This window comes from Podarcis cretensis (assembly GCF_951804945.1).
Source record: "Podarcis cretensis genome assembly, chromosome: 9".
Taxonomy (NCBI): domain Eukaryota; kingdom Metazoa; phylum Chordata; class Lepidosauria; order Squamata; family Lacertidae; genus Podarcis; species Podarcis cretensis.
The window spans coordinates 25165306-25189785 of NC_137178.1; the positions used below are offsets into that span (position 1 = coordinate 25165306).

Genomic DNA, 24480 nt, shown 5'->3' on the forward strand with positions numbered 1-24480 from the left:
CTCAAACACAGTATAAGTGAAATGTAAATCTACAAATGCTGGGTCCAATCCAGCTAAAGTTAAGCATTTTGAAACTCTAGTTGGTTTCTGTTGGAAAGTTAAGTATATCCCCCAGTCATGTGAGAATTTCAAGGACCTATGCCATATAGTACGGTTTAATTTATAAATGTGAGATGCTGGGATTCAACCTTCCCTAGAAATTATGCCAATGTCCTGTACAGAAGACCATGGCATTACATACATATTTATATACATTATATCATTTATGTGGCAAGAAACTCCTAAAGTCTATTACCACAATGGTTTGAGTATAATATGCATTATTCTGTTTCATTATATGGTGCCAAATGATACAATCTGCCACAAATGTTTCCAAAAGCAAACTAAGGGCTTATCCACACTTCCCCTTCCTTTGTGCATTCCAGGCACAGCCTGCATGTTAAAGCTTCAGGTCCAAATGCTCTTTTTTGTTTTAAGCTCCAGAGATGTCCCTATGAAAACCTGCTCTTTAAAACAGAATTGGAGCAATCTGCAAACTGTGGAAAACCCAAATTGCTGTTTGTTGCACTTCAGCTTTAAAGAGAGGATTTCCACACCCCGGGGCAAAAATCCCTGCCCAACAAAAACCCTGAAGGGCTGTTGCATCCAGACATTACTGTGTCAGGACTGGAGGTCAGCAAACCAGATGCCTGTTTTCTTGTCCAGCTCTCAGACAAGCAGAAAATATAGTAAGCTAGGCAGGAATTTCAGAGCTGCTGAAGTGATCAGCTACCTGCATGTTTATTTGTTACTACTGTATGTATTTTTGTGCTTTTATACTGCAAACCACCCTGTGATTCCTGCATGGAGTATAGAAATTTAATTAATAATAATATAATAAATGTCAGGCTACTCCAAAAGAGAAGGAAGCACATGGAAGAACCTGTCCAGATCAAGGCTTTATCAAGAGCCAGGAAGAGGTGGAGCCTCCAGCTCTTGTATAAGCTCCCAGTGTGACCTAGTTTATTGCTGAAGCAACAGCTCTCTTCCCAAGTTTCAGCCTTCCTGAACTGCAGAAATGGACATTAATCATCATGAGAAACAGTCAATCTTTTATTCAACAGCATCAGTTATGGAGCAAGAACTTTCTGACCGTAAGACCTGTTCAGCATTGGAACGGTCTCCCTTGGGAGGTTGTGGACTCTCCTTCATTGGAGGTTTTTAAGCAGAGACTGGATGGCCATCTGTCATGGATGCTTTAGTTGAGATTCCTGCGTTGCAAGGGGTTGGACTAGAAGACCCTTGGGGTCCCTTCCAACTCTACAATTCTATGATTCTAAGTTCTGACCAACAGAGAGGGAAAACCAGCTTCCTACTGGGCTCCAATGCTGCTGAATAGGCATGGAGGTGATGAGTATCTTTGCCTTCACACTGAATAGTACCTGTAGAGGGATAAGAAATAGGAATAATAGTGAGTAATGGCTAGCAGCTGCAAAAATAAATAAATAAATACAAATACTTTCATTGAGGGGTGCATGAAGAAGTGAGAGAGGGTGCTTTCATCCAGGTCAGCCTCTGCCAACCTGTGACCCTCCAGATGTTGTTGGACTAGATCATTCCAGACCATTGCCCATGCTGCTTGGGCTCATGGGAGTTTTATCTGGAGGACCCCAAGCTCAGGAAGGTTGATTAAGGGCTTTCTGCTCCCACACACTGCAACCTAGTTTTCCACTGGCAGTCCTTTATATGGGTGTTTCATTGGCTGGGAGAGATAGTGGGTGGAATCCATTAGAAGGCTTTCCTCAGCAGAACAGAAAGGGAAGGCTTTTTCATCTATTCCCTCTGTCTCCTGCACTTTCTAAATCTTATCCAATAGGTCCCCAAACCCTCTGCAGTAGATTGGAGAGGGCATGGGAAAATAGCCAAGAATGATTTCCCTCCTCATTCTGCTGACAGAGGATTTCTATCAGTGACACAACACCATTCAACTCAACCTCAATTTGACCAAGACAATAATCATCCATTAAATAATGGTTTTGGCAATGGATGCCTATTTCTTTTGTTTCATGTTCCTTGACTCCAATTCTGCAAAGACAAACATGTTTTCGGCCAGCAGTGGTAACAGTGGAAAACAGAGAGCTTTGCATTCACTGAGTTGACTGTGCTTCCCATTGCCTTCACTGGTACATGCTGGAATCTTATTTGAATTCAGGAGGTTGCTGACCCCATTATTGAAAACTCTGTTTTCTGCATAGCTTACCCTGTTCAGTGAGAGAAGACTGCATAGTTAATGCACACTTTCTCCAGAACTGCACATTGGTGTGTTTGGTGACCCCACTCTGCATCTCCTTCGTTTGGGGTATTTGGGGGCAGGGATGGAGGAGGTGTAGATGTCACAAACTGAAGCATGGATTCCCCCATCTGATAATTTTTCCTGTCTTGCTTACCTCTGTGAAGTGCTTTATCCTTGCAGAAGTACAGCTGAGATCCCTGGTGGGTGCTGAGGTCAGAAGTCCTGTGGCAGGAAGCCTGTAAGGATTCTGAGATGATGTGTTATTCAGCTGCCCAGCTTTTGCTTTTTATTCTCCCTGGTGACTGGTTGGTGGGCTGCTTGTGCAAAATGCTCCTTCATCAAGGTTATACCGGACAGACATAAAGGCAGAGTGCCCTCATGTCACAGATCTTGAAATATGTGAGCAATGGAGCTGTGGTCTCTGGCTGCAGCTTCTGTACTTCTGGTAGTGTGCTGTGGAATTGGCTCCCGAGTTAACTGGAATTCTCCACTGTGGTAGGAGTTGCAAGGAAGGGATGGAGCCATCTGATTCCACAGGAGTGTTTTCACTTGCAACTTTTCTTAGAGGTGTAAAATTAGGCCATTGCTAGGAGCATAGGATCCCTACAACTGCTACTCCTTCGCCTCTGTACCCCAATGACAACCATTTTTATCCACTGCACTGCAATAGTCTCATGATGGCAAAAGGACGTTGCTGCACTAGTGTTTGGATTGGTCTTTCACAAGCAGAAACGCTGTGTTCTGCTGGTGCACAAGGTTTGGGTGTGATTAAATCCTGTTCAACAAGTGAATGGTGTGGCATAAGATTGTTCTATCATCTCTATCTATCTAATCTATCTAATCTATCTATCATCTGTTTCCGTTGTTGTCAAGTTTTCAAAATTTTAATTCCTGACACCTCTGCTTTATTGTGTTGAATTATGTTTATGAATGGAGGGAATTTTGCTGTACAAAGTTTTCACTGTGGTAGGCTGATATTTATTATTGCTAATGTTTTGTTCTATTGTTGCATATTTTTTCTTCCGTTAATGTATATTATTTCATTTCACCTGCTAACTAACATTGGCAAGGTGGTATATAAAAAACACAGAAATAACAATGGCTGTGTGAATTAGTACAAAAACTGTTTTGATGAGGTAAATTGGGCGATTTCAAATACTGGACAAGGAAACTTTTTGACACAATTTTTGGATAAAGCATTTGCATTAAATAAGCTCAAATGCCATTCATTCACAATGTATCCTCAGCATAAAAATGAAGGGATAGGGGGTGGGGAGGTACGTACAGAGAAACCTAATCCTTTTCAAGAAACAAAAAAACCATATCATTTAAAGACTTTGGCAAAAATTCCACAATACTGTTTTGCTTTTTCACTGCCAGCAGTTTAACAGAAACAGGAGATTTCATGAAAAATATTATAGTTTGAAATACATATACCATTTTATTGTACCAAAATAGTGAAAAACTAAACAAAAGCCTAAATCCAGAACTACAATTCAATGGTTTTAATTATTTATTGTAAAGTTGCTTTGCTTTAAAGGGACAGTTGTCAGGGAAACAGTATAACAAAAAAGATTCAAGATGAAAATGGACACTGAAGTTTCCTTTACATGTTCACATTTCATTCTCTATATGTGTTGAACAGATATAGGAAACACTCCATAAAAACAAGACTAGGAAAGAAACAATGGTCAGTGGAAGAATTAAATTTCTGCTCTACCATCCTCTTGCCCTGTTTTCAACAAATAATAGCACACGAATTTGTCTTGTATCAGTTGGTCTATCTCACTCAGTACATCAGGGAAGAGGGAAGGAAGGTTGTGGCCCAGAACTACAATCAATGCACAATTATTGTTCATTTATTATTTTTATTCCTGTCATTGGATTTTGGTTCCTACTCCCACCCCTCAAATACCTGGAGCCATTAGACAGGTATTTCTCCAGGCTTTCTCCATAGCCTTACAAACACTTCATTTGCTCTCTGTAAGGTTGAATGTGGGGTTGAGGGCATTTCTGCAGCCCTATATCATAATATTCCTTTTGGATACAACTAGGGGCAGAGGGAGAGAGACATAGAGACATACACACTGAGACACAGGAAGAAGAGAACTCAGTTACCCTAGCTCATGGGTAGGCAAACTAAGGCCCGGGGGCCAGATCTGGCTCAATCACCTTCTAAATCCGGCCTGCTGACGGCCCAGGAATCAGCGTGTTTTTACATGAGTAGAATGTGTCCTTTTATTTAAAATGCATCTCTGGGTATTTGTGGGGCATAGGAATTTATTCATTTTTTTCCCAAAATATAGTCCGGCCCCCCACAAGGTCTGAAGGACAGTGGACCGGCCCCCTGCTGAAAATGTTTGCTGACCCCTGCCCCAGCCCCTTTTAAAAGCTGGATAAATATATGCTCCCTTGTAGAATATAGTGAGCACACTTAAACTACAATGAATGCATGACATCAATTGCATGATATATGAAACTGATTAGCAGATGTGATAAACTCCTATATTTTGATGTAGACCAGTCACACCATCCAGAACAGATGCAGGGAACATTTATATGGTCTTTTAAATATGCTTGTGGGAGGGGGTTGCTGCTTTGTTTTTGTTTTATTATATATTTTGTGTTCTCATTTTGAATTTTTACATTGTTAACTGTCTTGCGATCTTCAACTGAAGGGCAGTCTACAAATTTAAAGAAGAGGAGGAGGAGGAGGAGGAGGAGGAGGTGGAGAATTTCCACTGGGATTAGAATGGTTGTGTTACTAGCATAGGAAAAAGGTAAAGGTAAAGGATCCCTGACAGCTAAGTCCAGTCAAAGGTGACTATGGGGTGTGGCACTCGTCTTGCTCCAGGCTGAGGAAGCCAGCGTTTCTCCACAGACAACTTTCCAGGTCATGTGGCCAGCATGACTAAACCATTTCTGGTGCAACAGAATGCTGTGACAGAAGCCAGAGTGCACAGAAACGTTGTTGACCTTCCCGCCGCAGCGGTACCTATCTATGTATCTATTTGCACTGGCATGCTTTCGAACTGCTAGTTTGGCAGAAGCTGGGACAGGGCAATGTTAGCTCACCCCATTGCGTGGATTCCTATGTTCATTAGAATACTTCTGTTAAGGTTAGAGAACGCCCGTTGTATGAAAGAACCAACATGTTACTTTTATTTCTTTGTTTTAAAGAAAAGAAAAACCCAAAGTAGGCATGGATAGTTAACAAATACATATCCTTTCTCAAAGAGAATCATACAAGTGATTAAATGGTAATAATTAAAAACCTGAACTCAAGGGCCTCCACTATGTCATCATAGTGGACTAACATTTGCCCTCTATGTGAGCCACACAACATTACTGAACCCAATGGAATGCACAAGTCCCGCTAAATGCTTGAATGTGGCTACAGTTCTCAAAATTTATTAGCTGGTGAAGGAAACTCTACTAGCCAAAGCCATGTTTCAAGAAAGTTGTTAACGTGAGTCAAACCTCATACGAGAACTTCAGTTTTATTTTAACAAAAGCCTGATGTGGTTTTGATCACTGCCTGCTACTCCTCCATTCTCCTTCTGGTAACCCCTCAACACCCCCCCTCCCCTGCCCTGTAACTTCCATACAATTTATTCCCCAGTGCTTTTCTTTTACATGTCTGACCCAGGACGTTCTCTCTCTTTTTGGATGAATTCACATTTATTTAATTATGCTCCAAGTTGGGCTATTCTTAAACAAAGCAGACATCAGTCCTGGGCTTGCATATAATTAATCAAAGTGGCCAATGTTATCCTAAGTAACTGAAGGCTTCCTGGATTACAGCAGCATTATTAGCATGTGATTAATAAGCAGTTAATGCAAACCAGCTCCCGCAACACATTTGTTAAGATATTTTATCTAACTTCAAAGTTCTGCGACAAAGTTCCAAGCCATAGTTAAGAGACCTGCTTTATTTAGTAATACATTGTTAAAAGCACCATCTGGTCAAACAGCTGATAGAACTCAAGCATATGGGGGCCCCCAGTTGTTTCTTCTGGGAAATATATGTGGCCTACTGTATTGTGTAATGATAGCAATTTTAAACTAACCAGATCAAACTTGCAATATCACTTTTGTTCCATGTGATCCATAGCTATTGCAATAAAGGAAGACGATGGTGATGAGACTAAAATTACAAGTAATAAGCTAATAGCAAACTCAGGGGCTGACTTACTGCAACTTTGTAGCCAATGCAGGGTTACTGAGAAGCAAGAGGAGAGGAAACTTGCAAGGAAACCCAGCCCCCACCACAAAAAGATCCATCTCCCACAAAGCAGCCCTTGCCCCAAATAGGGAAGACTGAGAATACTTAGAGGCCACAGTGTTTGTTGGAGGCCAGAGGTGAGCAGAATGGGAAGGAACATCATGAAAGAAGGCACAGCTGTTTGGCATACTCAACAGGAACAATATGCACTGCTACATTTTGCTGTAAGTTCTGCTAGTATAATAATTTAAAATTAACACTTACTTGAGGACCAGGTTGACCCTGCAAAGGAAAGGAAAGGAGTTAGAAAAGGTCTAAACTTGGTTTCCTCCCCACCCCTCCCCCCAGACCCACAAGTCATTGAGCATCAGGTGAAATGCATCCTCTATAAATACAAAAACTCCGCAGCTGAAAGCTCATAGCCTAAAGACACTTGGTTAGAATGCCAATTAGTGAATTAGTTAAAAGTAACTGATCCGTAATGGGAGTGACAGAATTATTTGAAGAAGGAATTTCATTTAAGAAGCTTCTTAAGTTCTTACAGCGTCTAGTTAGTTAGGTACAAGCCAGAAGCAAATTTGGTGTATAATGTGAGATGAAGAAGCTGTGCAATTTTATTTTCAAAATGGGCTGCTAATGACTTATGTAAAATTAATGTGTCCAACAGACAAAGTTGGAAGAAAAACAGCCATTTCCAACTACTTGTGATTCTCACTGCATGCATGCTACAATCCTTAAACCACAATACTCCTGAGATAGGGTCACTAGCTAAGAATGGATTTTGGTAAGACTGCTTGAAAGGAGGCCCTAAATGAAGAATCCGATAAATACAGGGTTGGATCCAGAATTAAGTGTGAATAATGAAACTGGTGAAAACTGACTTCCCTGCTTTTCTCCACCATACAGCAGCCTCCCCACTGAAAATGCTCTACTGAGTGTCAAGTGGGAGAATGGACTGTGCCAAATGGGGCAAGCTTTTTTTGTGCCATATGTGGAAGGAGAAAGAGTAGGGGTACTTGAAAGTCAAGTGAAGGCACCTTCAATGAGAAGTCACAGAGAGAGAGAGAAATAAAAAGCTGCACTCCATCACTTGGCCTGCAGAGCAATGGATTTGTCAGCCAGCAGATCTCCTTTCCCACCCCAAAGCATAAAGCTAACTCTGCTAGATTTTTAAACAGCCCCACTACCTCTTCAATTGTACCCATAGGATACCACAATATTTAAAACTTGCAAAACTGCTCATAGAATGTCAACCCATCCTCAAATGACTCCATACTGTTTATGTATGTATTTATACATACATGCTTGTTTGCATTCAAGGCCTATAATGAGGATACATTTCAGTGTTCTGCATTGCAGACTTTTCCTGCTGGAGAACTTTGTGTTGTTCATAATGAACTAGAATTATTAAACTTTTTTTAAAGGAACTTACAATAAAAGAAACTGTGTATTATGTTACACACACACACACACAAAACGGAAAAACATCTATAACAGTTGAATCAGATACCCTACTACGTAATTTGGTCTCGCATTCTTGTATAAAGCAGCCCCTTTCCATTTCAAACATACTTTCATTACACACTCCCTATTTCATCCATAATGCTCATGTTAGTTTACTTAAGACAGCTGTATCCCTTAATTCTACATACCATTCTCTTAATTTAGGCATCTGTGGAGTCCTCCAATATCTGACATAAATTAAATCTGGCTGTTTTAATCAGGGCTGTTCCAAGACATTTTTGCTGCCTGAGGCAACAAGATGGAAGCCTCCACCATTCCATGTACAAAAACCAACAACTGGTTAATGGAAGTAGTCTTCCATGGCACCTGAGGGCTAGCTTAGGGAGTAAAATATGATCTGCATGGGTCAAATAGCTCTGTATGCCCTCTACCCCTTTGCTGCCTGCAGGGCTGCCTCACTTATCTACGGTCATATGGAACAAAGCCCCTTTTAATCACTATCAATATTGTTACCAATAATACTATGGTTTCTAACCCCAATCTTCCAAAATATTATTTTTTGCTTTCTGAATTTGCCTCCAGAAATTTCTTGTGTAACTACAGAACCACCAACAATGGATTCTTTTATCAAACTGAATTCCCACTACTGTGGGTATTGTTTTAATTCATGAATTGTTGCAGCCTTAATTCTTACTGGGAGTCCAATTTCATTTACCAATTGAAATTTCTTTAAACTAAAACTGACTTCTGAAAGTCCCGCTGGGTTTTTACTGTCTTGCACAGAATCACAAACTGCTGGCCACACATTTTGATAACTGTGAGACAGGGACAAAAACCAGCTTCTGGTCTCGGACTTGTAGTGCTGCACGAAGACAAAATGGCAGCTTTGCCAAGTAAGATGAATTAGGCAGACACAAAGATGCAGAAGTTTAAATTCTATAGTTGCACAAAATAGTAGCCCTTCGTCTTTTACAGCTCATTATATGGTTGCTATATTATTTAATAAGTGACAGTAAAATCCAAATTTAGCAAAGTGCAATGTTCTGTTTTAAGACATTTCCATTGCTTAAGAGACAGAGAGACGAGGAGATGGAAGAGGGGTGTCTTTGGCATGCACACACGCAGGTAGAAACACACAATCACTTTTAGATCATTTTAAAAAACTGATAGTTAATTTTCATTACTTTCATATATGTTCTATTAATTTTCTCAGGCCAAAGAATTACATGAAGGCATACTGCTCTATACTTTCGTGCACCATGATATCCCTCAAAAACATACACATTGCAACCCCAGCCGAGAGAGAAATTATATATGCCCAGTGCTACAAAAAGGTGCCTGGATTTCCACACCATAGATTATTAAAATATATACCGGTAAATGTTTCCATTAGGAAAGGTGGGAGGGGGAGGGAGGGAGAGAGAGAGGGAGAGAGAGAGAGAGAGAGAGAGAGAGAGAGAGAGAATTTTGTAAGAGCTCAGAAGGCATTTTGCTGAGACCAGAATATAGCTATTGTTATAAGTTTAGAGGGGGAGTAGGCTGAAAGACAAGACTCTTCTAATGCCTACCCCCAACCTTTCTAATTCCTGGATCCAGTATGGATTCAATTGCTGGAATAGCTAGGCAAGCCTGGTAATGGCCCGCTAAGTATGGGTTCCTTCCAGTAGCACCTTAAAGACCAACTAAGTTAGTTCTTGGTATGAACGAAAGCTCATACCAAGAACTAACTTAGTTGGTCTTTAAGGTGCTACTGGAAGGAATTTTTTTATTTTGTTTTGACTATGGCAGACCAACACGGCTACCTATCTGTAACTAAGTATGGGTTGTTAAGGTGACAAAGGGAGTGGCTCTGTGCCACAGGGCAAATGGGTGGGCGTCCCGTATGTCTCTTCGAAAGACAGAAGGCTAGAGTTGAAAGTTGAGTTATGTGAGCTAGAAGGGAGAAGAAAAAGTTGTGAGCTTGAAGTGAGAGGGAGTCGGAGGAATGTTTGAAGAAGCTATGGAAGAAGCAAGTCCCCTTTGGGGTACTGATGCTGTTAACCCCTCCACTGCAGGCTCAGGTTGTATATTTGTGTGAATAAGCCATATATCATAAAGACACAACAGTCTCTGTTGGGCCTCATTCCAAAAGGAAACACTGGTTAAGTGTCTAGGACACTCAGAGATTGGGGTGGCATGCAACACTATGAAACAGTTGCAATGAACAGAGAGCAGAGAGCATCCCATGGCCAGTTTGGATATGAAAAACCCTTTCTTCGGTTCAGAATACATGGAATATGGTAAGATATTTTCAAGTCAATACTGCTATACGTGGCACATAGCTTCAAAAATTGTGCAGTCATTTTATTAAAAATAGCATAACAGACTTCTTGTAAGTGGACACTACAGTATTGGACATATTTCCTGTTCTTGGAATACAAATCATCATAAGATCAAATAATTATTTTCCTCTGTTAGTCTTCTACTAATAAAAAGATTTGATCTTCTGGTAAGTTGTCAAATGGGAAACATTCTAGGAATCCAGGCATATCATCATTCTCTCAATTCCTGATGCGCTACATAGCCAAAATGGCATCATGCACACAGAAGTGGGAGGTATCAAGAAGCAGTATTTCATGTTAGAAATGTGGTGAATATCCAGTTTACCCTGGTAGATCTAGCACTGCAAGTCTGAGCAGTACTCATGGCATCCACTAAGAGGACTGCAGCTATCTGACAGGCAATATTCTAAGTTATTAATATTGCCACTTTTGTGGACTATAGCAGCCCATTTACCCATAACTCAAAGGATGAAGGTTTGAAAATAGGATTGCAATCTGATTAATGGGGGAGAACGTTAAATGCACCTTTGGTGTCAGTACATCTCTCTGAAGTGTTCTTTAGAAAGTGTTTCCTCCCCCCTGCACAACAGGCTCCATAAATTTTCATTGATTCCCATCACATGGTGAATAACAAAAAATTCAACCAAATAAGGGGAAATCACTTGTAGAGCTTCAGTAATTATTTTGCCTTTTACTGATATAATAAATTCTACACAGAAGGACCCAGTCTCACAAACATTCTGGCACTGAATAACTTCATTTTCTAGACTTTTAACATGTGGCTGAATATTGAATTCCTTGAGGAAGAAAGCCTTTGACTAACTGAATATATATAAAATTCCAGTTCCTATATCATATAGCACCTATTGGAAACAAATACAATAATTTGCCATGTAATTGACTATTTGAGGTTGCGTGCATCTCATAATGGATAACTCCAAGTTAGGGGCTGTAGCAGAGATGGGAAAACTTTGGACCTCCAGATGTTGTATGAAACCTGCAGCCCAGGCAATGATCAGAGGTGGTGGGAATTACAGTTTAACAACATCTGAAGTACCACTGGTTTCCAAAGATTTAGGATCCAAGGCCAGGGAGCAGTAATATACCGAAGCCTGTTTGTTGGTATCTATTATGAACTGCATTTTGAATAAAAGGTGGTGTTTCAATTTAACATACAGTAATAATAATAATAAAATTATTTATTTATGTTTATTTTATTTGTTAGATTTATATACCACCCTTCATCTCTGAGCAGTTCACAGGATAAAAGACAAGTAAATAGTTAAAACAAAAACATCAAAACAATAACCACCCCCATAAACTATAAACACAAGTTAGTATCTAAAACAAAAAGAGCAACCCCTTATAAATTATAAAACTCTTTTGAATGGCTACTCTCAAGTGAATTTGGTAATATAAAAAGAAAAAGACAGAGGTACTTAAAGCAAGCCAATTTGATAAAAGTTCCGTAATTTTGTCTACAAATAGTAAATTGTAAGTTGACAAATATATGCAAGCTTCATAAGTGATTCAAGATAGGAAGAAAAAAGTAAAGTACATTGAAAGGCTCAGTAGTTGTTGTTTTTTTGGGGGGGAGGAAGAGGAGTCACCTACCAGCTTTCCATCCAAACCAATTGGACCCTAGGATAATCAGAAGCCAAAAGGACATAAAATTGTTAAATCAAATGAATGCTGATGTCAGGGTAAATGCAAACTTGTGGAAAAGTTTAGGCTATTATTTGCTGATTGTCGGCAGTTAGGTGTAATGCCCTTAGGGCATCTCAGTCAGCAAAGCTGAGAGAAAGCAACAGCAGGGGAAGCATATATAGAAAGGTATTAATCAGAACAGGATGTTGGAAAGTCACCAGGCAGTTGTTGGTGCTCGACAAGGAGGAGTTCGTGAAAGCTAGACTTGCAAGCCAGAAATGTTATTTTGCAACACAATATATGAAATAATGCATCTGGCTTTTATTTTTCCTTCTGAACAACTAGGTAGCTACATGAGGTGAGCTGTGTACAATTAGGCTGCTACCACAACTATAAGTTCAAAAACATATCCTGAGTGTAAATACTTGTCTCTTGGAGGTTGGATGCGATTCAAGGGTGAGGTAACTAAAGTTATTTATGTTATAAAAGATGCACTGTCCAATAACCAGCAGGTGCCAACAGGGTTTTCTTGGACCTGTGTACTGAATGTTGACTGAGCCCTTCAAACCACTCACAGAAAAGGCCACAGATTTGCATAAAATTTGCATAGATTTGGGGTATTATACTAATTTACTGCCATTTGATTAATTGGAGAGGGATCAATAATAGTCAGTTTAAGTTCTCTTTCTCCTAAACTTTCCTAAATAGTATTTTTGTAAATATTTGAGCATCTTGATTTCCCATGTACCAACATGTATTGTGGCGATCTCTTCAGATTTCGACAAATTCACCAATATGGATTCTAGAACGATGTTTTACATCATGTACTGTCTTCTGAATATATGTCTCCCTTACTAACTTTCAGAATAAGATTGGCTTATTTATTTCTACAGGGTCAAGACTTTTAGCTCAGAATGGTGTCTCTGACTTTTGGAGTGGGGGAGCAGGGTTTTGTGTTTTAAGAAAATCAAAAATTACAGTATTTCCAGAGATTAAATCAATAGTAATGGAAATTGACATTCAAAGGGGCTTCACAAATGCAGGGAAAATGTTTTGGTTGGTTGGTTGGTTTTTGTAAAAAAAAGAAAGAAAAGCTTGAATGTCAACTTTTTAAATATTGCTGCAGATTGTCTTAGTCCATCATAAAGCAGATGAAGTGATCAAATTTCACAGCTGGAAGAAATAGTCTGGAGTTAACAGATGGAAGCTGTTTATGCAGTATGATTTGGGTTCCACAGAACCTTAAGAACATGCCTCATGGAAAAACAGCTTCCCTTCAGTATTAACATTTAAGCTTTTTCTATAAATGAAAGCAATGTGTTTTAAGTTTATTCAAATGAGTTCTCAGTTCTATCTGCTTATTTATATGTCCTTAACTTAAGTCAGCCCCATACATATATTCATACATAACAGCACAATAATGGCCTTTTCTTTGGGTTGATGTTTCGTTAACACCCTCAGATAATTACATTCACAGACTTGCACCCACAATTGGGGCTAGAATTCAAAAGAGCTCCCAGGCTCGCAAAACATTTCTGACAATCTGCCCAGAGGTGACACAAAGGAAGCTACTGTGCTCCAAGCACTTTTGAAAAATCTGACCTTGAATCGAGGCTGTATTCTTTTGAAAACATGTCTCTAAATTTGGATGTTGAACACTTGAAAATCAAACCCCTGGGGGATTTTGGGAATCTGTCCCATATACACTAATGCAATAATGAAACATTGGCTACCATTTGAAGCATATTTACTATGAAGTGCATTCCACTGTATTCAAACATGACTGTGAATGTATTTAGAACCGGGCTGTTTATCACTGTGGACAATTGTGCAGGCAGAAAAGGAGGGTGTCTGAGGGATTCTTGGCTGGAAAGAAGACTTATTTCCACAGAGTGCTATATAAATATTTGCTAGCTAATCCTCACCTCTGTGGTGAGGTATGTTGTGCAAATGGATAGAGAGATAAATCCTTTAAAATGCCTCCTCTAGGGCTCTGTCAGCCAGGAGTAAGCTTAACAAGTTTGGTCCACAGCAGAATAAAACATTTTACAGTACAATCCTATACTCACTATCCTGGGAGTAAGTTCCATTAAATTCAAGGGGACTTACTTCTGAATAGAAATGCAAAGGACTACAATGTCAATCAAAGTGACCTTTCTTCAGCTGTCTCCATCACCTCCTTATCTTGTATATTTATTTTCCACATATCTGTGAGTTTGTTCACCTGCTTTCTCCTCCTGAATAATTTTGAGTGCATGGACAACCATGTATGGAACAGACAGGATAGAAAATGAACTGTGCCTGAGGAACCTGCAACCTTTCACCTGCAAGAACCACCATTTGTGATCTCCCTAGAAAATGTACAAAAATTTTACAGTATTGATCTTGTCCATGTCCCTTGCTCATAAGAAGCCTTGCAAAAAAAAAAAAAAAGAAAGGAAAAAAAAAAAAAGAAGCCTTGCAAGTTGATCTGAACATTTATTTACCGGTACTTTTTTAACAGGGCGGGGAGGGAAATCATTTAAACAATTTTTTTAAAAGGCTCTCCCATCAGATGTCAAAGAAATAAACAGCTATCTGACTTTTAGAAGACATCTGAAGGCAGCACTGTTTAGGGAAGTTTTTAATGTTTGATGAATTATTGTATTTTAATATTTTGTTGGAAGCTGCGGGGTATAAATAATATATTATTATTATTATTATTATTATTATTAAAATTGCTTTGAATAAGAGATGTCAGAGGGCTTCTTTTTGTGAATACATTCAAGAAGGGGTGGCACATCATAAAGTACCACCATTTCCAGGGGTTTTTTAGTCAAAAGTTTTTGACAAATATGGCAAGCGCCATGCTTTCTAGCCACTGCAGGCAGCTAGGGCTTGTTGTTTAAAAGAAGGAAAGAACCCAAGAATTCATTGGGCTACCTTATGCAAATGGAGACTGGTGATGAACCGTCCTCTGGGAATAATAATAATTTATTACTTATACCCCACCCATCTGGCTGGGCCTTCCCACCCACTCTGGGCGGCTTCCAACAGAATATTAAAAACACAATAAAACATCAAGCATTAAAAACTTCCCTAAACAGGGCTGCCTTCAGATGTCTTCTAAAAGTCAGATAGTTGTTTATTTCCTATGGGAAGATTTGTAAACATGTGATCTGATCTACATGTCTATGTTTTGGAGCATGTTGTGGCAGATGTGGAATGTGGAGCTTTGCTCCCAACTGCATAATGAACTGAAATCCTCCTACATCCCTTTGCATGAAAAGGCAAAAATTCAATAGGTGAAGCTTTTATGGGGGCGGGGGGGGGGAGGCGATTATATGTTTGCCTTTTCAATTTATGGCAGAAGCACTGAAGAAAAAAAATATGGGAATGCTATCTTTCCATATAATTGGTTATAATACTTGCACCATCTTGCTTATTTTCTCACAAATACAATAAGTAGCCCTCTTCTCGCTAGGAAAGCAATAGTTTATTTTACTCAATTCAACAGGTCTATTTTAGGGTAAATGCTTAAGGAGTCCAGCTACAAGAATTATCTCAATCTGCAAATCATTTGTACATCGTATTGTGACAACTCTTGAGCACTTGACCAAAACCAATTTTATTAATTGAATGGAAAATATATCAGTGGATAAAAGAAAGCCACACAGAGATCTGTATTTATAAGAGAGGTTAATATTAATAAGAGGTTAATATTAAAATGCCAATTTTAAAAGCTTTTCTGTGTTAAACAGCACTTGCAAATTATTCAGTTTAGATTCAGGTAAGATTAAAGATGGAACATGTTTCTGATAACCTTTCCTCTGCTGGTTCACGATTCACTCTGCTGCTGTTCGTCATGAAACCCATTAAAAATAAATGATCTCCCTTTCTTCTTCCTACCTAAGTTAATTATATGTTTAGCAATAGTCGCTTTATATTGGGTGCTTTTATGTGATTCCCCAGTAGTCTGATGAGATTTCTTTGTTACAGGAAATTTGGAATTCAGGTAGGTAGGCTAATGTGTTCTTGCTAAGCTTCTCCCTGCTGCCTTCCCTTTCATAGAGGAGTTACTCTACATGCTAAATCCTTTCTAGTAATGAAACTCGCTGCTTCTTCTGCTGGAATGAGTATAAGTGGACTGTTGTTAAAATCAGCGATAGAAAGAACCCACACCAAGGTCCTGTGCTGGATCTCAAACATATCCAGACCGGGGTGGGGGGTGGGGTTCAGCCAGAACACACCGAAACTCAGTTCTGGCACTTCTCAGGTGGGCACCATTGCCATTATAAGAGAACAAGGGAGGCGTTCATGGTGAATTCTGGCATCTCTTTTTCTGGAAAAATAGCACTGATCCACACCATATACTTAAACATTTGAAGTACAGTGGTACCTCAGGTTAAGTACTTAATTCGTTCCAGAGGTCCGTTCTTAACCTGAAACTGTTCTTAACCTGAAGCACCACTTTAGCTAATGGGGCCTCCTGCTGCTACCGTGCCGCCGGACCACGATTTCTGTTCTCATCCTGAAGCAAAGTTCTTAACCTGAGGTAATATTTCTGGGTTAGCGGAGGCTGTAACCTGAAGCATATGTAACACGAGGTACCACTGTAAATAGTTTTCCCCACAGGATAAACTGTAGTTTATCCCTCACAGAGCTCCAAGTCTCAGTACCCTTAACAAAGTAAAGTTCCCAAAATTATTTTGGGGAAGTTGTGAGTTTTAAATGTATGGTATAGACATGATCAAAGGTTCTGATAGAGCACATGTTTGCCTGCAGAAGGTCCTAGTTCAATTCCCAATATCTCCACGGAGCTTTGGGAAAAGCCCTGTTTGAAACCCTGGAGAACCACTGCCAGGCAGTGTAGAGCAGGCTCCCTCAACCTTGGCCCTCCAGATGTTTTTGGCCTACAACTCCCAGGATCCCTAGCTAACAGGACTAGTGGTCAGGGATGGTGGGAATTGTAGTCTCAAAACATCTGGAGGGCTGAGGTTGAGGAAGCCTGGTGTAGACAATGCTGGCCTACATGGTTCTGACTCAGTGCAAAGCACCTTCCTGTGTTTTTCAGTGCTGTCTACATCAACAGGTAGTGATTCTTCATGGTTTCAAACAGTAATCTCCCTTAGCCCTACCTAAGAGCTGCTGGCAACTGAATCTGGGACTTACAGTAGGCACAGCCTGTGCTCTACCGTTGGATTACCGTACGTCTCCTTTCCTTGCTTCAGCAGCAACCTTTCTGGCTAACAATTATGGTAGTTCCAGTTGGCCTGAAATGTCTAAAGGTATAGCAGTTCCAGGAAATCCTCTTTGGTATAGACCCATGAAGACTGCAGAGCACACCATACTTAAGACTAGGAAGTGAACCAAACAGGCAAAACTCCAGCAGCCACATTCAAGTGACTAGCAAGGTTTCTGTGAAACCCTGTTAAGTGAAGGGAACGTCTGGGATAAGTGGCCACCTACACATTGAGAATACAAATGTTTTGCCTAACTCTGCTATAACTTTGCCTAACCTTGCTGCCAGAAACAGTGCCAGTGTTATAACAACTGTTATTTCAATTAATTAATTAATTATATTTTTAAAAATCTTCCTTTAATCAAGCATCCTAGGGAAGTACAGAAATTACAACAAGACACAGCACAAAAATTGAAGACATTAAAACCAAAACATCACCAATAAACAAAATAGACTTTCACATATTTAAGCAATACACAATTCTATAGCCTAGCATCTCATCTATCTCCAAAGGCCAAATGGAATGGATATGTCTTCTTCAGCGGAGGTTTAATCACTTCCAGGCTGTGATTAAACTGGTATCCCCAGATACCTAAAAAGAATGCCATAGAGGATGGATAGAAAGCATATACTAGGCTATCGTCCTTATTCTTAATTTATTTGGTAAGTGATATCCATAATATCATTTACCAGATATCATAAACTGGTTTGTTTTTGTTTTGCTTTGTTTGTTGGATGCTTAGGCACAGTGAACATGTGTGAAGCATTTTTTTTATAAAGCAGAAAGAAGCCTTCTGCCCCATACTTAAATGCCTAATTTCTTTTCGAAGAAACTGAAGCCCTCATATCTTTAAATAGAAAGCACATGGCCAATTCATCAATGCCAATGCCATTCTGTGAATATATTTGATGTGGCTAGTGCCTTGTTGATGAGAAAACAATAAACTGTGAAAAATGTCACTTCTCAAAAATTAGCTGGCTGGAATTCAGCGGGAGATGGATTGTTGTAACAGCTGTGACATGATGACTTTGATGAATTAGAATTTTGTTCTGTCCTGGTATAATTCTGAATAAATGCTATCTCTCCCCCTCCCTCCACCCCGGCATGATGTAAATCATTAATATACCAAAGCAATTCTAAACAGCAATCTGTTCCATTATCTCCCACTTAATAAGAAACCAGTTTTCCACTGGGCATACCCATTATGTCAAGGTGTGCAAGTGAGAGAAAGGGGGAGAGCCAATATATTTTTCTGTGGTGGCCCCCATGACTCTGGTATTCATTGCCTGCAGACGTCTAGAAAGCTACCACACTCTAGTCCTTGAACACCTTTTCTTTCCAGGTGGGCTAAGCATGAGTGACATGTCCTTTACAATTGTGCTTCTTTTAGCTGTTGGCTTTGTTCAAATTTGTGTTTATATTTGGAGCCGGGCATGTACATGTGTGTTTTCAGTGCTGCTGATTTACTAATGTTGTGGAGGTTTTCGGAAGCTGCATCGTATTTTTTAAACATCATTATTGAAACTTTTAGATTGAAACAATTTTAGATTATTATGTAAATTGCCTTGTGAGAGTTTTACTCAGAAAGGTAGCCTACAAATATATAGGGGGGGGGTAGTATCCTTTGGGCTAGGCTTTTCCTAATTGTAACCTCTGGGGAAAGTGAACAAACCTCAATGAACTGCAGGATTTGTCCTTCCATTTAAGATGCGGGTGGAGAACCCTTTTCTGTTCAAGGGCCACATTCAATTGTGGGCAACCTTCTGGAAGCTGCATGTCATTGGTGGGGGGGGGGAGCTGAGGCAAAAGTGGAAGTGACTCTCACTTTTGTATAGTAAGTGAAATTTCAGCCACACAAAAGCCATAGGATTCTAAACACAAAGCTTTCCATCCAGGCAAGCAAGAGGAATTACCATGGTTCCAGAAGACATTCCAGTCAGTCAGGGGTGCCAACTTGGAAAAAAATATATTGTGGGGGCCCAGGTAAGCTCTGCCCTGCATAATCAGTCACATGACACAGTGCACACACACCATTTGAATAGGAATGCCCATCAACTTTGTGGGGGCTTGGGCCCCTCAAGTATTTTATTGTGGGGGCCGAAGCCTCCATGGCCCCTAGGAGATGGCTCCTATGCAGTCAGGTGAAAGCACTTGAAGAGGCCACAGAACTGGGTGATAAGGGGTGCATTGTAGGGGGTTGGACTAGATGACCCTCAGGGTCCCTTCCATACCCCTACAATTTTGTGATTATGTTGCCTCAGTCATCTCCTCTTACAGTGGCTCTGCCCCCTTCCTCAGGAGACTTATGTAACCCTTAAAATGAGCCCATAGCTCATTTTGCAGTTGCATGCTCCTGTGTGGCTGTGGGGTAGGAGAAACCATGGGAAAGTCATTCCCATTGTCTGAGGATAATGGGACAGCCACGTCTTCAGACTGGAAAGTGTAGAAGGGAGTGCTGATGACTGGAGAAGCCATCCAAGACATGTTGACATAAAAGCATATAGTTTCTTCACTTGGTCGTCATTGTTTCTCACTCTTCGTTAATTCAAGAATAGGAAGCTGCATTGGTTAATTTAGTTCAGTGTTGTCCACACTGACTGGCAGCAGCTCTGCAAGGGTTTTTGATTAGGGGCATTACCAACTCTACCTGGAGGTACAAGGGACTGGACCTGGGACCCGGGATGCTCTACCACTGAGCTACAATCCTTTCTAAACAACCAAGTCTGCAGCTTGCTTCTTGTTCCAAAAAGAAGTCTTTTTTTCTTGTTAAAGCAGGTCACAATTCTGTTTCAAAAGATCCAGAAAGTTAAAAAAAGTAAAAATAAAATAAATTCCAGGGTGTGTGTGGGTGTGGGTGTATTTTTTAAAAAAGATATTAGCACTATTGCCCTGGTTCAGGGATCTTAAAGTATCAGCTAATGAAGTCTGTAATTGCTTAGCCCTATGGGCAAATTATACTACCTATGAAATCAAGCAGAGTTACTCCTCTTTGGGCTCCAGAGTAAAAGCATTGCCCTTAATCTGTAATGCTGCCTGTGAGATTCGTCCCCCTCACCCTCTTTTTCTGTTGTTCATGAAAAGGGCTGCTGTGCTGCATTGCACCCTCATGACTGGAGTTCAAAGTAATTGATTGCAGGTTGTGCATCTGGAACAGGATACAACATATTTCTCACTGCGGATCTGAAATTATCCAAATAACTCAAAATGGCATGACTGTGCCCCTGTTTTCCGTTTTATGGGAGAGCTCCTTTGAAAGGCACAGCAGGACCACAATCACAGACAGTTCACCACCACTGCCAGCATGTGAACTCTGTTCCAGCAACAGGACTGTCTTGCTTCAATTTAAGAAGCAAACCAACTTTCTCTTCCTCTTTGTACCTATGCCAGGCACTGGTGGTTTAGAGCAAGATCAAATTTCTAGGTACTGAAATGGTTGCTGAAAGCAAGTAAGTATGCATCTCACAAAAGTATACTTGTTGTTGACATCCATCTGTCTTGAGAGACAATCTCCAGGGTGAAGTCCAACTGCTGTGTTACAAGCACCCTGGGGCACAAGCCTGGGCAATGTGTATGTAGGTCCTGGGCTGCCCAGACAACAAGAATCCCTCTTGGCCTTGCTGATGTGGTCCAAAGGAACGCAGAGCAATATATTGGGCACAAGCTTGACTGCTGCAGGAGTTGCCAGGAGGAGGTGTACAAGGCACCATCCAACCATCTTAGGTACTTCACTGTGAATTTGTGTTGGGTCTACTCCTTAGCCTTTTCTTCTCCCAAAGATATCTCACAAGGCAGCAGAGGTTTAGGACCAGAGTTTCCTTCTCCTTTTCCTTCCCAAGTTGACAAGCCCCATCTGCCCCTCACTTTCCTCTACAGAACATTCAGAAACTGCCTTCTTGACTGCTGGACCCACTATTGGTCTTGTTCACTCAATCCGACAGAGCCTTTCTTAGCGTGCAGGAGAAGTCCCTAACTCACCAAGGGTTTGAAACCCATCAACCACCCTGACAATGAGCTTGTGTCCACACTCACCTATTTTCTATAGATGACCAATACAACACTGGGCATTTCAGTTTACTATGGCAGTCAGGAGAAAAAGAGGTGCAGATCATTACTGCTAAGACTTGGGTACACCTGAAGATAACCTTCATCTGTGGCAAAATTTTGCTGTGTATGATGGCAAAAGTCTTTACAAGCCTTATTAAGGCATTTTTTTTACCCATGTGAGCACCTAATTTTTGAAGGGACCAGAGGAAATTTCAATGCTCACATGTGCATCAGTCCCATCTCCCAGCCTACACATGACCAGCGTCAGGGGGCTTCATGTAGTAGGATTTCCAAAGGGATGGAAACTTTTCCACTGACCTCTTTATCATTTATTTATTAACCAGCAGGATATCAGCATCAAAGCTAACCCTGTGCATTCCCATGGGTACTGAACATCTGAACAGGGCTATAGTTTAAGGTTTTCTAGATGATACATGGTGGATACATACCACAAGATATTTGGGCAATAAGAGCGAGCTTAAAAAACTGGATCCCAGATTAAAAGTGTACACATAACTGAGTCTTCTTCCAAAATAGCATTTGCCAGTGCCTTTCCAGTTTGTCTGCATCCAATAATTCTCCTCTCCTACAAAAACTTGTTCAAATACAGTGGTGCCTCGCAAGACGAAATTAATTCGTTCCGCGAGTCGCTTCGTCTTGCGATTTTTTCGTCTTGCGGAGCGCGGATTCCCCGGGTATTAACGGTTTTACGAAAAAGGAAGCAAACCCACAAGACGTTTTCGTCTTGCGAAGCAAGCCCATAGGGAAATTCGTCTTGCGAAGCACCTCGAAAAACGGAAAACCCTTTCGTCTAGCGAGTTTTTCGTCTTGCGAGGCATTCGTCTTGCGGGGCACCACTGTAATCATAACTCACTGCAAAAACGATATCTAGAAATGTTTGCATGAAACCGGTGAAATTGCAAAAACACTTCCATTAAATACTCCAAATTTCCTTATTAACTCCTCCACAATATTAAAATTGTTTGCACAACTGCAATTTTCACTTAAGTCCACATTAACATTGTGTGTGTGTGTGTGTGTGTGTGTGTGTGTGTCATAATTTTGATTGTTAACTTGATAAAGGCTGTGTTATTAGCCAATCCTAGCTAGTGATGTCTCTTCATCAGTCCTGCAGTTTCTAAAATAAGCTATGATAAAATCTTTACGTAAAAGACCGGTGTTTTAATAAATTGCCAAATCACACATTTGAGTGCTGCCTTGATAAAAAAAAGTTACTTATTTGAAATCCAGACTCTTGCCTCCCCTAAATCCACCTCAAACACCAGAAGCTTTCCAACCCTCTAACTACATTTTAAGCTTATTTATACCCACTGTGGAATAAAAAACAACAGCATATGCTTTTAATCATATCTGGAAAAGCATGATAGAAATACCAGATCACACTTTACACACGTGAAATGCAAAAATTCAAAATAAGTGCTCTTCTATCACATTGAGCATGGAGGAAAAGCTCTGGATAATTTATCTACACAGCTGGAAGTAGAAATGCTTAGGTCATTTCCTATTTAGGGATATGCTGTGGAATGGCTAATGGGTTAGACTACCTGAAGGAAACCACAGCCAATTAGTTCCATTCAAATGGGACCTTTTAAATAATTTCTATTAAACCCCAGTCTTGCACTAAAGCATTGATTAGGAATATATTCAGAGGGTATGCTGGTGAAAGAGATTAAAACTTACAAATGACCACAGCTGTCTGCAACATGCTCTAATCCACCCATTCACACTCACCTATGAAAAGTTTAAATGATTGCTCTAATTCTCTGAAAAATCTGCAAGCTGAAATAATCTTGGTAACTGCCAATCAGGAGACACGATACCTGTGTTAAATGAAAACATACCCCTGAACATGACCCTTAATTTTTGAAACGCTAAGACATACTTTACAGCTGTTCAGCAGTATGTGCAGCAGTATGCGCAGAAGCAGATAGAGCACATTGCTTTGCAGTTTCATTCATTTGGTAACTTCAGTCCAAATGACTATTGGTAGGAAAGGCTCTTGCCTCAAACCAAGAAGCACAGCTTCTCAGGCCATTGGCTTGACTCCAAAAGCAATGTCTCAGATGCATACTCAATAATTTTTCTTGTGTAAGCTCTAATGCTGAAATCATTCTCATTCTCATACACACACAACCTACATTTATATGAGTACACAGGATTAGGCTTTTAAGAAAAGTGGTCCAATGTAAATAAGATCATGAAGAAAAAGCAATTGCTTTTGCTTTCGGAACAAAGACCAAGCAACAATTGCCAGGCACCCAGCTTTTCATAGTATCTATCTTTATTTCATTATGCTAGGAGTGCCTAACTCTAAGTCTGACAAGGTAACTGATCTGTCAGTGGAAGTGCAACTCCATCCAAAGTACCGTATTTTTCGCCCCATAGGACGCACCGGCCCATAGGACGCACCTAGTTTTTTGGGGGGGAAAATAAAGAAAAAAAATTTATTTACCCCCCCAGATACGGGGCTGGGGCGGGGGAAGCCCGGCTTCCCCCAACCCCAGCCCCCAGAACAGGCTGCTATCCGCTAGCCGTGGGAGAGCCGCGCAACTTCGCGTGGCTCTCCCATGGCTAGCGGAGCGCTGTGCGAAGCCCGAAGCTTGGGGCGTGCTGAGCTCAGCGCACCCCAAGCTCCTGGGTGCCGGCAAGCTCTCCGCTAGCCATGGGAGAGCTGCGTCTCCCACAGCTAGCGGATAGCTTCCTGAAGCCTGGAGAGCGAGAGGGGTCGGTGCACACCGACCCCCCTCGCTCTCCAGGCTTCAGCGAAAGCCTGTATTGGCCCCATAGGACACACACACATTTCCCCTTCATTTTTGGAGGGGGGAAAATGTGTCCTATAGGGCGAAAAATACGGTAAGTCATTCCCCTAATTCCTGGCACCAGGAACTATCACTCTACATCACCTCCATCTTGTCAGGATTCAGCTTTATTTTATTGGCCCTCATCCATTACTGCCTCCAGGCATGGATTAAGCACCTGTAGTGCTTCATAAACATCCAGTGGAAAGGAAAGACCGAACTGGGTACCATTAACATAATGGTGAGCCCACAGTACAAGCGTTAAGGAGCAAAACAAAAGCCCCCCGTTGCTACTTTCTAGAACCAACCTGGCAGGATGGTGCAGAACCATCATAACTCAGTGCCTTCTATTCCTAACCCACAAATCTAGTTCAGAAAAAACACTATGGTTGTCTCACCTTCTGAGAGATCAAAGAGAGTTAGCAGGATCATACCCCCATTCCTCTAATACAAGTAAAGTTATTTC

At 40.7% G+C, this 24480-nt stretch overlaps 1 protein-coding gene across 1 annotated transcript in view; it reads right to left on the bottom strand.

The window, feature by feature from the left end:
• Positions 1-24480, bottom strand: part of COL25A1 (collagen type XXV alpha 1 chain) — a 327412-nt gene that overhangs the window by 124187 nt on the left and 178745 nt on the right. Inside the window, exon 5 of the mRNA XM_079990247.1 lies at positions 6762-6779. Within this exon, the coding sequence (XP_079846373.1) occupies positions 6762-6779 (18 nt within the window). The remainder of the gene's footprint in view (positions 1-6761; positions 6780-24480) is intronic.